This window comes from Curcuma longa, chromosome 1 (genome assembly GCF_044706935.1).
Source record: "Curcuma longa cultivar G26 ecotype Majalengka, Jawa Barat chromosome 1, ITB_CL_G26_1.1, whole genome shotgun sequence".
Taxonomy (NCBI): domain Eukaryota; kingdom Viridiplantae; phylum Streptophyta; class Magnoliopsida; order Zingiberales; family Zingiberaceae; genus Curcuma; species Curcuma longa.
This window is the reverse complement of record NC_133861.1, coordinates 5,284,483-5,301,254: the sequence shown is the minus strand read 5'-3', so window position 1 is coordinate 5,301,254 and position 16,772 is coordinate 5,284,483. Positions and strand designations below refer to the sequence as shown.

General features: G+C 35.4%; 1 protein-coding gene across 1 annotated transcript; it reads right to left on the bottom strand.

The window, feature by feature from the left end:
- Positions 1–2,037: 2,037 nt before the first annotated feature.
- On the bottom strand, positions 2,038–12,695 carry LOC141831934 (phospholipid:diacylglycerol acyltransferase 1-like). Its single transcript, XM_074719365.1, has 6 exons — positions 12,209–12,695; positions 10,272–10,494; positions 9,854–10,137; positions 6,674–6,998; positions 3,832–4,097; positions 2,038–3,198 (listed from the first exon to the last, which is right to left on the bottom strand). The coding sequence occupies exons 1-6, from the start codon at positions 12,628–12,630 to the stop codon at positions 2,721–2,723; spliced, it is 1,998 nt and encodes a 665-aa protein (XP_074575466.1). The 5' UTR covers positions 12,631–12,695; the 3' UTR covers positions 2,038–2,720.
- Between the last annotated feature and the right edge of the window lie 4,077 nt (positions 12,696–16,772).

Below are 16,772 nucleotides of genomic sequence, written 5' to 3'. Positions count from 1 at the left end.
GTAGTCTATATATTAAAGTTGGTATCAATCGACTTAACTAGTCATTGTTGAGGAGAATTGTCGACTAGTGTGGAGATGGTGGACTTCCAAGATTTGTTAGCGAACTACAGCCCTAAGGCGATCATGAGAACAATCGATTAGGGATGTGTCTAGTTGACTTGCATATTACATAATAGAAATGTGAAGATTGTATAAGGAGACTAAGGAGAGTCCTTGAGACTAAAAAAATTTGATCAACATTTTGATATTCCTTGAGTTTCCTTGATGTGTTTCATAGCCTAGATTCATAATTGTCTTGCTTATCTTTACTTATAGTTTCTATCTTCTTGTAAGACTTATAAGAGGTTTTTCCTCTTTTAAAAGAAACCCGAGAAAATGAAAATATAATGAAATTTGAGAGTGACTCATCAAAAAGTCATAAGCCGTGAGTATGATTAAGAGTTTTAAACTATAGTATACCAGTATTGTTAATATTAATTCGACTTATGTTTATTTCCATTGTATTTAACCTTGTTGATTGACTTTTCTAAAAGCATTAATAAAAATAAGAGTTGTATTTGTAGGTCAAGTGCTATTAACTCCTTTTAGTCATAGAACCATCATATAAAAAAAATTGTATTGTATTTATCATTTGGAGTCTTATTAAAATCGTCAATTTAGGTTAGATCCATTGAGTTGATCTACCTTATCAAACAATTTAAGTGAATTGAATTGATATTTTATCAACTCATTTTAAGATGAGTCCAAGTGGGTTGGCTTGCCTAGATCCGCGACTCACACAAGTTGGTTCGCGGTGGACTTGGGTTGGCCCGCGTATTGAGAAATTTATTTTTTTCTTCTAAAATTTAAAATAAAAGTAAAAATTTTTAATGAACTCATGAGCTTAACCTACCGAATCCCCAACCAAACTTAAAATTTTTAACATGTTCTATATATATATATTTTATTTTTTAATGGACTCGTGGACATAACCCATATAATCCGCAATCCAAACGTAAAAATTTTAACCTTGTATATATATTTTATTTTTTAGTAGGTTTTTGGATTGACCCATCTAATTCGTAACTCGCTTTGAGTTGAATTGGATTGGAGATTGACTTGGTTTTTAGTAGGTCTTTGGATTGATCCTTGGATTGGCCCAGGCAAGACGGCGAGCCGACCCGTTCCGCCCCATAATATGATATGATGGATTTTTGATAGATTGATCAGTCCTATCATGGGTTAACCCATTTTACCGCACAAGTCTTATTGCACTTTTTTTTTATTTTGATATTTGATTTTAAAAAACAATCTAAATGTTCCGAAAACTACTCAAGGTTCCTAAACTTGTCTAATTCCTAAAACTAGCCCTATTTTATGTTTCTGGTCCTCCAGAGTCATATTAACCTTTTTAAATGTTTTAGTGCTTTCTAAATGTTTTAGTATTGAAGGCTATTTAACAATTTTATCTAAAATTATTTTTATATATTAAATATTCAATTTACATCAATGAATCTTAAAATAGACGATTCAACTTCATATTTCAACCATCCAATAAATTTAAAAAATAAAATGACTCCTAAAATAATACTTAAATATTACTAATTATTCAAATGCCGCATACATACGCTACCTCTTATCATTACACCATATCATATAGGGAGCAATTTTATTTAGAACTATTAAATGGCACTAAAATGGTTCAATTTAAAAAATAAGTGTTTTCTTTGTCAGATCTTAAGATCTTCCTCAGATCATTTGAAGTCCCTTTTGATTTTCTTTTTAAAGTTTTCAAGTGCCCAAAGGTCGTCAGCGTTCCACTAAAACATTTTAAATGGTTTCAAAATTTGTAGATGGTTTTAAACTGGTTCAATTTACAAAATTGGCCCTTTTGTTTCTTTGAGCTTCTAAAGTCTTGGTATAAAAATTTTACCCACAACTGCTAGATGATCTACCCTACATGCTGCCTATATAATGGCAAAGTCATCATTAAGCCAATCCTATCAAGCCATAAGTGAATGAGATTATGACATTATAATTTAATATGAATTTCCAGACTTAAGAACAAAGAGTATTTATAAACATAACTCTGTGAATTCAAAATTAATTTGGGCTTAGGCATTTCGAGCCACGCTCGAATATAACAAATGAATGAGATAATTCCATGGTCTAGATGAATTGCCACAATATACAATAACAAAAAAAAAAACCTGCTTAAAAGACAATCAGAGTTCATCACCTGGATGAGCACAAAATGCACCAAGTCACAGCCTTTCCAAATTAGTAACTAGCTACCTTGTGCTGCTGCTCCAAGCCTTGTGAATTCCAATCCCGCAAAGGCAAATATATTCTAGACCGAAGGACAAGCACTGGCAATCTTCTCTTCTTCACCGTGTCATTGTATAGAACCTTCAAGATATCCTCCAAAGAAAATATATTGTAAGTAGTAAAATGCTTAATACAATCAATAGAGCTGGAAGCACAACCTATATAAATGATTGATTGATTCAATCGATTATTTGATTGCCCAATGGAGCTTCAACAGAAAACTTTCATGTTCACAAAAGATTGCCCAACTAAATCCACCAATGGTAGCAGCACTCGAGTGACAACCTCTTAATTTATCATTGGCCGTCAGATAAATGACGATCACACAAATTATACCTCCATTATGTACCATAAAATCACTGCTCTTTCTTGTATGTACTTCAAGTATTCACATTATGGGTATTCAACTGGATTTATAAATGTAAGTTGATTCTTTCTGACCATTTAAATATATCAGTGTAGACTTGATCGCCACCCAAGTCGTCTCCCGTAGCCCCAGCAGCTACTCTAATAATATCCTCTATCAATGCAAAATTGCCCATTATATCAACATGAGCACCACTCTGTGTACCACGGCCTTCCAAGAGATTAGCTGGAGGAGAGTGATCATACTCCCTGATGTAAGTCTTCATACCAGAAGGATTGAATCGGGTTTTTCCACGCCACCCTTTTGCGCACATATATCCTGAACTTAACACTGGCACAGTCTCATCTCCATTAGCCAGGTATACACCACCTTGCAAGCGGTTTCCTTCATCGTTTGCAGAAGTATCAATCTGAAATGGAATATAGCATTCTGCATATGGGGATAACTTGTAAACATATGCTCTTTCTGTAGGTATTCCCACTCCATATAGGGAGTATATCTCCATATCAGGAGCATTAGGTAACCTGGGAGACAGCAATTTGTACATTAATATGAGTACAAGAATGTGAATGTAAACTAATATTGTTTTACATAGTTAAATACAGGGTGTTTAGAAAATGGAAAATATATGGATTTATCTTTTCAATTAAAGATGCTACAAGTACACTTTCTCAACTGTAAATTCAAAATTTCTCTGTAGATACTTAATATTCATAAAGAATGCAGCTAATATTTATCTTGTTATTCAGTGCAAGATAATTGATTGTTCTTTCTTTTTTTTCTTCTCTAAAATTACATGGTAGTTAAGCAAAATGCTTATTTGACATTTAATTTGTATCACAACAACAGAACTTTTTCTCTCACAAACTAAAATATTTAAGTTGTGCTTCTACTTGTTGCATTTCCTCTAAATACTTTTAGGATAATCAGGAGGATACAATTCTGGAGATATTAGTTTGCATGGAATAGTAAAGTACCTTTTGATTTTGATGCTTATTATGATGTGCTTCAGAGAAGTAATAACCTATCTCAGGGACTGAAAAATATATTTTCAAATATAGCAAGGAATTCGGTCTAAAATCATGATACAGATAAGCAAAGGATTTGCTTTTAAAATAGGTCCTAATGGACAATTCTAGAGTTTGCAAGTTGCTTACTTTGTCTCCAAGGGATTTGACCAATACTTATAGTGCATATACTTTGGATCATCAAGATCATCAGCAATTCCATATGAATAGTGTGCACTTCCACGCTGCATCATCTTTGGAGCAACAAAATGAAGAAGATCCAGAAGAGAACCAGCAGTATATACTTTAAAATCAGCAACTGCTTTAATTCCTGCCCAACCCAATTCATGGTATTCGGTCCAAATTTCTCGACAAGAAGAATTTGAATAGGCAACACTGTTTCCTTTGACTGCATCCTGTATACACCGAGGTTACTACCTATTAGAAATGTTAGATCTGGGAAAACTTTATTCTGACATTAAAATTACTTTATCGATATAATTACTTTGACCACTAGAAGTGGTGCAGCTTGCAAAACCTATGAAGGAAGACATGCAACAGTTAATTAAGATTGAAGATATTAACCAATATGAGTAAAAAAAAATTCAAAAATTCTCAAGGCATTTTGATAGGCAACAAGAACTTAATTAAATCCATGTCCTCTATGCCTAGCCAATGAAAAGCTGATACATGTTCACACAATTCTCAGACAATACTTGAAAAATATTACAAAAATAGGTTGAAAAAAATACAAGAATAGGTTGAAAAAAAAAATACAAGAATAGGCTGGAGCCACCTAAACGACTTGGCAGCATGGTGAATTCTCATTGGACACAGACCTGTAAAAAGAGAGTCAAGCAAGAGAGCTTTTGAAAGCATCAAAAACTTTGTTGCATCTTGTTACAGTGCTACAAAGCTCTAGGCAATAAACTTTTCGCCACCTTGAACATACAATCTCCAATTCAATCTAGCTCACCCAAACCCAAACCCTCCCCATCTCAACCCACTCAATCCAAAAAGCCACTTTACCTCATCCTATTAGCCAAACTTCATCTCAACCCTTCCAGTTCTAACCATGGTTTGAAATCTTGTACCGGGCCAAGCGAAATGGTCAAAACATATCATTCTGGTAAATTATCAAAACTCGATACCACTCAGTACAAATAATGTCTTCTTCCTCTGCTTCATCTCCTTCCTCCTTCAACCTCCAATCCATCACCGGCACCATGCATTAAAACGTCGGCATGATACAAAAATAGTATCATTCCAATAAAAGACCAGAACTCCAACATGGTTCAAGATTTTGAACCTTGGTTCCAACACCCATTCACCTTAGGCAAGCAGCTCAGCTTTCAACCCAACTCAATCTACATCAAGAGAAGTCCTATTAGATCAATTAAACCTAATCAAACTCTCCATCCACTTCGATTGAAATCCAAGCAATTCGTTTGAAATGAAACTATAACTCCACTCGATCCAGACAAATTCCTCCCAACCTAATCTCCTCTAGCAAACTTCCCACTTGAGCTCTAAGCTCACCGAAACAACTAGCAAACTTCTACATCTGTTATGCTTTCAATCATAATAGACCTTCAATGTAAGATGCTAAGCATAGAGGTAGAAGGAGAGAGAGGAGGCTAATTCATAATTCAACCGATTTACAAGTTAAAAAGCTCTAACAAAATGAAGAGAAGTTGAGTCAAGAATTTCTCCTATTTCAATAAAAGAAGCTAGCAATTCTAGGCCACAAGTTTTAGGTTTTTTCAATCAAAATAGTGACCAATAAAAAAATGGGAAGCAATTGTTAATGCAATCATTTCCTAAGTTATTAGCTTGTTTTAATGTGGTTGCGAAAGGGCTTAAGTTAGGATTAGTTTATGTTACTCTAATGTATTTCGTTAAGTGTGTCTGCAGGTGCAGAAACATGAATTGCAGGTACAAGTTGGAGAAGTTCAACTAGGTCAAGGTTGCCTACATACATGACAAACTGAAAAATACAAATAGTTCATGATCGATTGAATACTTAGCAAGGAAGATTCCAAAAAATATTTGGCATAATACCAAAATCATTCCGGTCATAAACTGAAACTCCGATACAATCTAAGTAATCCATCTAAAAAGGATTCAGTTCAACATCACAAGGCAGTCAAAACACAAATAGCTTGGATGCTATAAAATAGGTGGTTGTATGAAGAAACCTTCTATAAACTTGCATTTTTAGTAAGGTTCAAGTCTGGTTGGTTTATTCAGAAGTTCATAAAAACTTTCGAAACAATAAACTATATCCATGTCATGTGTCTGATCAGTACCCAGGTTTGATATAATGGTAAGAGATTAACAAAGCTTGTAGCAAGTTAAGCTTCACAACCAAAAAATGACCATTCATTTGCAACAGGTTGTTCGGCTACACAATTTCAATGGAGCTAAGCTGCCTGATGGAGCTTAACAGGGGTCTCTGACGTGGGTTTACCTTCTAGGTTGTACATTCTTTGTCCGTCTTCATGTCTTTTTCTTTTCATCTTTCCCATCTCACCACTACTGCTGATATAAGGTGTCCCCTCCATTTATGCTACTCCATCATCGCTTTCAGACTTTAGAATTACCATTTAGTCATTTATATTTTGACATAACTTGTATTTGTAGGTATTTATCACTACATGGCACTTACAAGGGATGTGAACCATGATAAGAAAATCAGAGCTATAATCACTATCAAACTGAGCATTTCATTGTGCATATGTGAAGTATTATCAAGTCAGAGATCTTGTTGTGCAATTTGATTGTATCATTAACAGGATAATGTTGTCTTTATTTGGATGAAGTAACCTGAATTTAAGTATCTAAGGTAAAAACACAAAGCATTCACTGAAAGAATCTAGAATTTGATACAACTAGCATGAATATGTAAAATATACAAAGGATTTAACAAATTCCTATATGCTAGTGTGGATGATTTATGATAAATACATATCAGAAACAAAGTTTTAAATACCTGAAAATCAGTCTGCTTTAACTTGGATGAAGGTGTCTCTGCAACATCTTTCCCAAAAGAAACAATCCTGCCATAGTTAACTCTTGATGGAACTTCAATCATCTTAGTATCAACATCTTTGGATAGATGAGAATCATTATTCTTATTCTTCTTAGGAGCACACTCATAGAATTCCTCAGGTGACCAATCTAAACCACCCCAAATTGTATCACCACCTTTTGGAATCATGGACATAGTTGAGTCCCATGTTCGAGTCATGCGCATGACATGACGTAATGTTTGAAGACCAAGAAAGTCAGAATCCAAAAAACCAGGTGCTATGGCCCTACAAAGGAAAAGGAGAAGTTATACTACAAGTTAATTGGAGAAATGATATAAAATTAGAAGCCACAAATCATCTGGTCTTTGCTCACCATATTAATATGTAAAAAAGTTCTATCACCAGTGTTTGAACTCTAAGCAATTTATCTGTTAACTTTCTAGCCCAAGATGGGATTGGAGATGTGGAGCCACTCTTGCTAAACATTTTTTAAAATTCAAGCTCACTAATTAAAATAATATTGAAGAGTCAAATATTGCTTTTGATGTGAACAAAAAGAAAATAAATGAAACAAAGGCATTGTTTCACCAACACAAAAACTGTTGATGTACAAGTATCATAATAAATAATTAAACTCCACAGTTAACACTATTTTACCCAACATGGGTAATCACTTTTGCATATTCTCCTACACTAAATTTGTTTGTATTACATGACAACTTTCAAACTGCTTTGATATGATGGGATTGAACATTGAATTGGTCCGCTAGAGTGCTTGAATTGTGTGCTAATCACGGAGATTGTTTCCAATACTCGAACCCATGACCTCCAAGTCACATGACAGCAATTTTACCATTGGCCAAGGCTCCCATTCAAGGCTAGGCAAACTAATATTTTTCATAATTCAAATTTGATGCTGATATACAAACAATTAAGTGCTATAATATCAAGAACAAATTGTGATCAAATAAGTGCAACAAGAATCCTCATACAACTAGAATTCTTATTGGCATAATATGCAAAATTATCGATTACAAGTTCACAGTTCCTAGTCTAGGATACAAAATACAAAAAAATATTAAGTGTTATAGTCACAAAATCAGCAACTAGGCATAAAAATCATTTTTTTTCCTCCTCTAGTAAACTGTAACAATAAGAAACTACGAAAAATCTGTGGAATATTTCAGTCGAATATTCCAGATTTGACTAGATAACTTTTCAAGTATCGAAGAATCTCATAAATTGCTTCAACTTGTTTCTTATAAGGCAAACACATAAATTGACTTACTAGACTCACAGAAAAAGCAATATTTGGTCGTGTATGAGATAAGTTGATAAATTCTCCATTAGTTTTTGATACTGAGTTATATTCACTAGATCTCCTTCCTTATGATCTCTAAGTTTCTGGAACCATTGCAGTGTTTGTGGGTCTACAGTCGCTCATCCTAGTCACCTTAACAAGATCAAGGATGTACTTTTGTTGAGAGAACAATTTTGTTTTTGATCTCGCAACCTCCATACAGCATGGTATCTTAGATTCCAAGTCTTTGATATTGAATGTTGAAGAAAGGGAAGTCTTCAACAAGTTCATCTCAAATACATCATCTCCAATGAAAACTATTTCATCGACATACACAATTGGCACAGTTATTTTCCCATCTGAGAATGTCTAGTGATTAGTGCATGATCAATTTGTACTTTGAGAGTACCCTATGTTTTGACAAATGGAGTAAATTTCTCAAACTAAGGCCTCAGGATTGTTTCAAGATTTTTTCAGTTCAAACGCACTTGTATTGAAATTTTCAACAAATACTCGGGGTGCATCCATGTACACTTATGCCTCTAAATCTCCATTGAGAAACACATTCTTAATGTTCAACTCTTGTAGAAGCCAATCAAGCTTAGCAGCCAGTCACAATAGGACTCTTGTAGGATTTAGCTTTGCAACTGGGGCAGAAGTTTCCAAGTATGAGCAATAGCTCCGCTCTTAGGACTATTGTTAAGGGTTTAAACTTAAAAGGATTGAGAAATTGGCTTCTCTCGAGTGTAAGAACATTAAAAGAGATCTGCATGTTGTAAACCAGGATTTTAGGTTCAAGTGGTTTGTAATGGCTAAGAAGGAAAAGTAGCTGTTAGGAATACAGTCGTCTAGAAACTAATCATTACTGTGATATGACTGCATGCACACTCAAAAGGGTTGTGATAGATCAATGGTCAATGGTTCAGTTGGGCCTCAATAACAAACAGTTTAGGAGAGCTTTCAGTTCTCCTTTCCAGGATAAGATTACCTGCTCATTGTCAATGGAGCTCTCTCGGCCAAGTACTTTAGCTTACTAAGGAGCTTTAGGATAGATTAAGAGTTAGATGAATATGAAATGAATAATCTAAGATCAAGAACATTACATAAAATTTATATTATCACACATGTGGAAACATATCTTCAAACTTTGATGTCTTACTCTTGGCTTCAACGAATTCCCTCTTTGCTGGATTTGATAAACTTCATTATGTTTAGAAGCATCTAAAGTTTCATTTAGGCCTACAATTTTTATCAGACAAAACCATCAGCATGTCACTTTAGTTTGTTATTATCAAAGCAATAAATGTCAATGTGAACTCATGATAGCCTGAAACCTTGGTCCAACACCAATGTCTGTTATATATTTCCTAGACGAGTTTTATTACACATCATAAGCCATAGCTATTTACTAATTACAGCCCAAGTGAAAGGTCATAAATAGTCTTCTGTTTTACTCCTAGATTTGGACAAAAGTCTTACAGAGAAGTGCTTACAAGAACATAGCTGCAGCATAATATTGTGGTAAGTAATTTGATACTAAAGATCGATAAATGGCCCAGAAAAGTAACCTGTACTTCTACCCTTAAGCAAAACAATCAGGATTTGATAATAACTCTATTTCTAAACTGGTATCAAGGATAGGATTTCCTAACAATTTTATCAATGTAGCCGATCAATTCTGCATTTTCACCAGAGTTCTGGATATTTTCTATGTTACATATTTACATTTCACGGCGACAACAATCAATGACCACACTAAAATGAAAGTGGCACCAAAATAGAAATTGGCTAAGCATTAGTCATCTATAGTAGTAACATCCAAGAAGCTCACAAACACTACCTTGCAACAGCAACATCTTTTGCTTCAGCTGAAAATAATCCAGCAACTGCTTTTGGAACACCTAAAAATGGTCCACCGATATTCATAACCGATTTTATATGGTCTGCACACCAGTTTGGACCACCACCACCACCCATAGGAGCAGGTGCCTCAACCCATTTCATGAAATGCAAAAAATATAAGACGCCCATGGAATGTGGAATAACCACCACCTTCCTTCCACCATTTGTAGAGACCATAAGTTCTATGTTACTTTTTATTCTGCTCAATGTTTGATCACGCACCTATAAGAAAGAGAATATTGAAGGCTTGCAGTTGATAACGTGTGTTTAAACTCCATAAGTAACACAAATTTGAAGATCAAAAACAAGAAATCAAACAAAATGATGAACATAGTAGTTGACAAGGGAACTCAGACCTCCGTGTTCTGGAATGAGATTCGCCAGTCATATGCTGCCATGTACATAGTTTTCTCTTCATATCCAATGTGAGCCAAGCTAGCAATCAAAACTGCCCACACAAAGTACCCAGGAGCAAAATAATCAGCCGCAACCAGCCCAGTGACTGGTCTAACTCTTATACCAGGAGGGTCCAACCCAGTTTCATTATCCAGAGACATATGCTCAACCCAGCATAAGGGTCTGAGACAAATAACAAATGAGAAATAAAACACTCAATGTTGTTGCCCAAAAGAATTATGAGAATTAAGGTTTTATTAGTTTTCTCTAATGTGTGGCATCATATGCACCAGTAAATATGAGGAAAGGAGGAAGCAGCAAAAAAAACAGGAAGGAAGAAATATGTAGAAAGGTTAATGATGAATTTGATAGGAACTGATAAGAAATCAAAATTAAGCAGAAAGAAAGAGTTAACATAATGAACTACAGAAAAAATATCAAAGTAAGATAACTTAAACAGGTTTTTTAACTCGAGTCAGAAGTGCTTACTAGATAATTTATTTATGTTCTCAACAAGAAAAAGAGAATGGCAACAGAAATCACAAAGTATATGATTATAAACTAGTTGTCAAGTTTATCGGGATATAATTGACAAAGTTGCTGGAATACTGGAATTTACAAAGAATCACTGCAGAAGGATTATTGTGTTTCATAGTTACCATCAAGCTAGGATGGAGAAAGAACCTCAGAGTGAGAAAAGTAGAACTTGATTAAAATAACAATGGATGGTGCATCACTCTCTAGTCCAGTAAATTTAAGTAGAAACAAAGCGTCCCCGGGGCAATGGTGCAACGGTAGGACATCCATGTTTCGATCCCCAGCTACGGCGTATTTGCAAGAATTTTCCTCCAAATGGGGAACACAATCAAAGGATGCTGAGCATCTGGATTGACCACCGTATGCGCTTCCCGATTTACCTTGGTGGTCGGTGGGAAACTTCCGTGGGATCGGGCCGACCACCCCCAGAGATGTGGCTACTGGGATTATCATTTTTTTTTAAAGTAGAAACAAAGCTAAATCATTCCATGTTACTGCTCATGAACCTTAGTCTTGAAATATGATAAGAAGCCAGCAAAATTATGAGAACATCCATGTATGATGAATTCATGTTATTTAAAGGAAAAGTATCAAGTATACAATTGTATGTCATATCTATTTCTCAATACGAAATACAAAGCCAATGCTAGAACCATACCGACTAGATACAATACAACGATGTCAATAACTAGCCCAAACTAAAAGAATAAGCCCTTCAAATTTCATGAAAGATTTAATTAAGATCCTAGATGAAATTTGCAATATATCACACGCTTTCATATTTTCAGTTTGTATTAGAACAGGAAAGCTACCAGAATTTGATTGCTACAGCAAAGAACCACATAATTAGATATTGATTTGAGGTTTAGATCAGATAGACTTACAAATCCAATCTCAAAGACGTTAACAAGTCTTTTGTGGTAATAACAACTTTGTAACAAATAAAAGAAAAGGAAAGAATGTAGGATGGCTTGCAACTTGGTTGGCTTGGAATCATCCTTTTTTGGAGTCTATATAAGGTAGCATAACATGATTAAATTGACATGGATGAATTGCATCGTTAATTTTCATAAAATTTAAGGACCAAAGAATTATTTCTAGCTAAAGAAATACTACAGTTCTGACGAGTTACAATTTCCAAATAAAAGTTTCCATAAAATCCCCAACTTCAACACGGCAAACCACTAACGAAGAATGTCTTCAGGTACGGAATTTATTTTTTGTCCTAGAAAATGGATTCTCTTTTTATCTTCCTAAGGTGCTCCTAGTTCTCAAAATCCAAACGTCAGACCCAATCGAATTAGGCAGACAACATTAACAGCAAAAAGATAGAGGCGTCCTAGGAAAGGGACCTTCTTACCTTTTGTAAACCTCTCCGAATGTCCCTCCCCAAAGGCGCTTGCGGAAGAGGCCTTCAGCGCACTGATGGCCCTCCCACAGCTCGAGTCCCCCAGTGACGATCCCGGGGACGAACACCACGGGATGCTTGGCTTTCAGCCCTTCCTTTTGAAGCTTAACGCCTGGAGGATCAGGCAAGGGGCCAGTGATAGCCTCCGTGACGTACAGCGGAAGAGAGGCGGGCATGGCGTTGTAAAAGAAGAGCAAGAGCCACCACACGGAGCAGATCACCCCGATAAGCCAGCAGCAGCAGTCAAGACAGGACCATCGCCCCTTCCGCTCCTTCCCTCTCTGCTGCCCAGCCCTGACCTCCTTAGGAGGACTCGGCTCCCGTGGAGGTGGCGGAGGAGACTGAGCTCCCTTCCTCCGCCGGAGCATCGACATCTATCGGTAGAGGAGACGGTTGAATTCCGCACCTAGATTTATGCGAGGGAATGAGAAGGAGAAGGATAAGGAGAAGGCGGTGGTTGGGGCAGCGAGGAGGAGCCGGGCTGCTGCCGAAGGAGAAACAAAAAGGCAGACGGCTCAATCGAAAGGCTGCCTTTTCAATTACAAGTTAAAAAGTTTCCATTTTTGCCGTCGAGCGCAGGGGCAGAGGGCAACGGGCAACCAGCCTAGCAGCCGATCGCGGAAGCACGAATCCCCACGCTTCTTGGCAGCGCGAGCGTCGAACACGTGCCGAGAATCGGGCCGCCACGATGGGAAATCCAGCTGTTCGTTGGTGGAGATCGGGCACCATTGACTGACGGACCTTCCTGGAAAAGGCGAAGATACTAATGGGGCCCTCCCGCTACGGAGCCCAGGGTAGCCGACGCCGGCCGTCGCAGACTTTCTTCTTGCCATTACAACAAAGATACTAATTTTGATTGGCATTTGGATTTTGGGTATGATTTAACAAACGACTAAATATGAGTTATAGTCCATCGCAGATGATCGTGAGATCGATCGTGTGCCATTAAGGTATTCCAATTTTTTTGCAAAAGAGTTATAGTCCACCGTCATATTAAGACAGACATGAAATTAGAGCATCTTCGTTAATTTATTGAAGCTGAAACTTTATGGCATTTCTTATTATTAGAATATGTTAAGTGTTATTTCAGAAGATATTACTACTAATATTTTCTTTATTTTTTTATCATAATAAATGTCAAAAATTTATTGTTTTTTTCCTTTTTTTTAATCTCCTTCTAGGATTTAGAGTTTAAGATTTAAAGTATAATATCTAGGCTAAAAGTAAGTGGAACTTAGAAAAAAAAATTAATACTAAGTGCTCACGGATAGATGTACAACATATCATCTGACTTATCAGACTTGAAATCTTACTTCTCAGAGTCAGAGCCTTGTGAAAGAATCTTACGAGGAATTGATCATCATATATATAATACATGCATAATATCTCTAATACAAATTTGTGTTTGCTACTTAGTATCTTTAGAACCAACAATGATTCTAAAAACTCTCTAAAAGGATAGTGAAATTTAGATATTTCCACCATGTCTAAGTAAGGAACCATGACATGTATGTTTGGAAGAGATTCCATTTTGAGAGATTGAAAAAACCACTATCTCGTTGAAAGGTTGTATACATCTGTCCTTTCTCAATGCATTTCTTAAGAAAAACACTCCATTTTTTCCTCTATTTCTAGATGGGAAATCATTCTCATTCTCAGAACATAGAATGTGAATCAAATCCATGTTTGAATTGAAATTGAGATACTCATGCAAGTTCTTCCCTTTTGAATTAGATAGATTCATATCTGAAGGAGGTTGATAATAAGTTGCTTCTCAGTGATGATATGCTACACACACATCCATGAGCAACCCGTAAACACCTAGTATTAAATTGTTTTTTTAATTTTCACTTACTTTAGTCTAAATACTATACCCTAAATCATAAAATCTAAACCTTAAACCCTAAAAATAATTAAAAAATAATTTTAAAAAATTTTAAAAAATTAATACTAAATGCTCACGGATTGTTCATGGATAAGTGTGTAGCATATCATTCTTTTATATAAAAGAGGTCTTGAACATAATAAGATATGAAAAATAATTTTTCAAAATTCTCTTATCTTTTTATTTCTTTGTATTCTCTTATCTCTATATTTCTTTACATGGTACCAGAGTTATTTATTTTGGAGAAAATTTTTTTGTCTAATATGACAAATTCACTTCATCATCAAATAAGTTGGAGGAAATATCATTGTTGACACATTTGACCACCCTTTTCTTCTTCACCACTCAGATCATTTGGGAATTATTTTGGATACCAAACCTTTGATTGGCGACAATATGACATTGGAAGTTGTCCAATGAGTATAACTCTTAGTACCAAAAATAAAACATGTTTTATCGACAGAAGCATCCAGCAACCAACATTGACTGATGACATTTTTTTCTCATGGGAAAGGTGCAACGATGTGGTCGTATCTTGGATCCTTAATTCTATTGAACTTTATTTTGCCAATAGTGTGATTTACACCTGCTGTTAAAGTTTGGACTAATTTGAAGGAAAGATTTTCTCAAAATAATGCGTCCAAAATATTTCAACTTGAAAGAGCCATTGCTTCATTACAACAAAGTTCTACATCTATTGCAGTCTATTTTACTAAATTAAGAGCTTATGGGGTGAACTTTCTTCTTATAATGATCTTCTAATTTATACGTGTGGTGCCATGAAGAAAGTAGAGGAACAAGAACAAAGAGAAAAGGTAATGCAATTTCTTATGAGCCTAAATGAATCTTATTCGGCTATTCGTTGGAAAATCCTTCTTTTGGAGCCTCTTCCTACTATTGGGAAAGTTTGCTCTATGGTTCTAAATGAAGAGAAACAGAAAGACTTAATTATCTCTAAAGAGGTCATGCTGGTAGACACAAAAAAATCATTATGGAAATAATTCATCAAACAAAGGTAAAACAAAGTTATATTGCAGTAACTGCAATGGGAGCAATCATATCATTGATAGAAGCTACCACTTGCATTGCTTCCCTCCTAGACACAAAAATAATAAGAAGAATAAAGGAAAGAGAGAATCCTTTGCAAATAATTCTCGATCAGAGATTTTAAATTTTACATATGGATAGTATCAACAACTTTTGACTCTCTTGAATAATGGTGATTCTTAGCCAAAGGCAAATATTACAAGTATAATCACTCCCTTTTGCTCTTCATGCTAATTTGATTTTAAAACTTATAGAAAATGGATCATTGATAGTGGTGCCACTAACCACATGGTTTCATCATCTGGAAAATGGAAAATGTTAAGCAATATTTGGGGAGCTTTTTGAGTTATCTCTCATTCGGGTGCTTATTATTTTTTAACTATTGTGGATGATTTTTTTAGATATACATGGATAGTTCTTATGTGTTAGTCTGAGATGCAGTCTTTGCTAAAACTTTTCTTTGTATACGTTGAAATTCAATTTAATAGAAAAGTTAAAAGATTTCGAGTAGATTGAGAGGGTGAGTTTTATTTAATGCGAAATTTTTTCAATGGACATGGGATAATGTATAGAACTAATGTTAGTTCCACACCCCAATAAAATGGTGTCATTGAGCAAAAACATCACCATATCTTGAGCTTGGCAAGAGCCTTGAAGTTTCAATCACATCTACCACTAACCTTGGGGGGAGGGATGTTTGTGTTTTGCCACCAATGTCAAGCCAAATCATAAATTTGATTAGTGAGCTCGAAAATATATTTTCGTTGGGTATCCTATTGGTCAAAAGGTTTACAAAGTCTATGACATAGAGGTTAAACAAATTTTTTTAAGTCAAGATGTTGTTTCCATAAACACATATTCCCTTTTTGTTCTATGAAAGAAAATGATGCAAATGACTCTTTGGTGCTTCCTTTACCAATACATGATCATGTTGTTAGGATCCTTACAAGTTAGAGGAGACGGAGGGGGGTGAATAGGTTCGATCATATATGCGCAGCGGAAACTTGAACAAATCAAAGCCAAAAATAAGATGACAAAGCTAATACACTTGATTTTACTTAGTTCATCACCTTTCAAGACGATAACATCTAAGGCTTAAGCCTAACAACTACCACGACTAATTATTTTCGTTCTTGTCTGACCAAATCTAGAGGTGGTGAAACCTCTTACATCAAGTATTATAATACAAGTAGAAAAATTAAAGCAAGGAGAGTTACAAAGAGTTACTTCAAAAATTTGGCTTATCATTCTTTAAATGCTTGTACCAAGAGTGGATGTCTAGCTCAAGGAAATCTCAATATAATGAGAACTTAGCATGAAAATATTTGGCTCGATATGAGAGCTCTAACTTGAACAGGAGTGTTTTGCCATCTTATATGTATGCTTGACTCGAATAGAACTGCAAGCCTCTTTTCAAACATCAGTCGACTGGTCACACACCAATCGATTAATAGGGTCTCCAACAATTCTTCCTTCCATTGAATGACCTTTGAAACTTATTTAATTTTGTCGATAATTTGAACATCAACAATTGTTACTTTCAAGAAATCAATTGTGTAACGCCCGCCCTTATCAGAGCCTTGA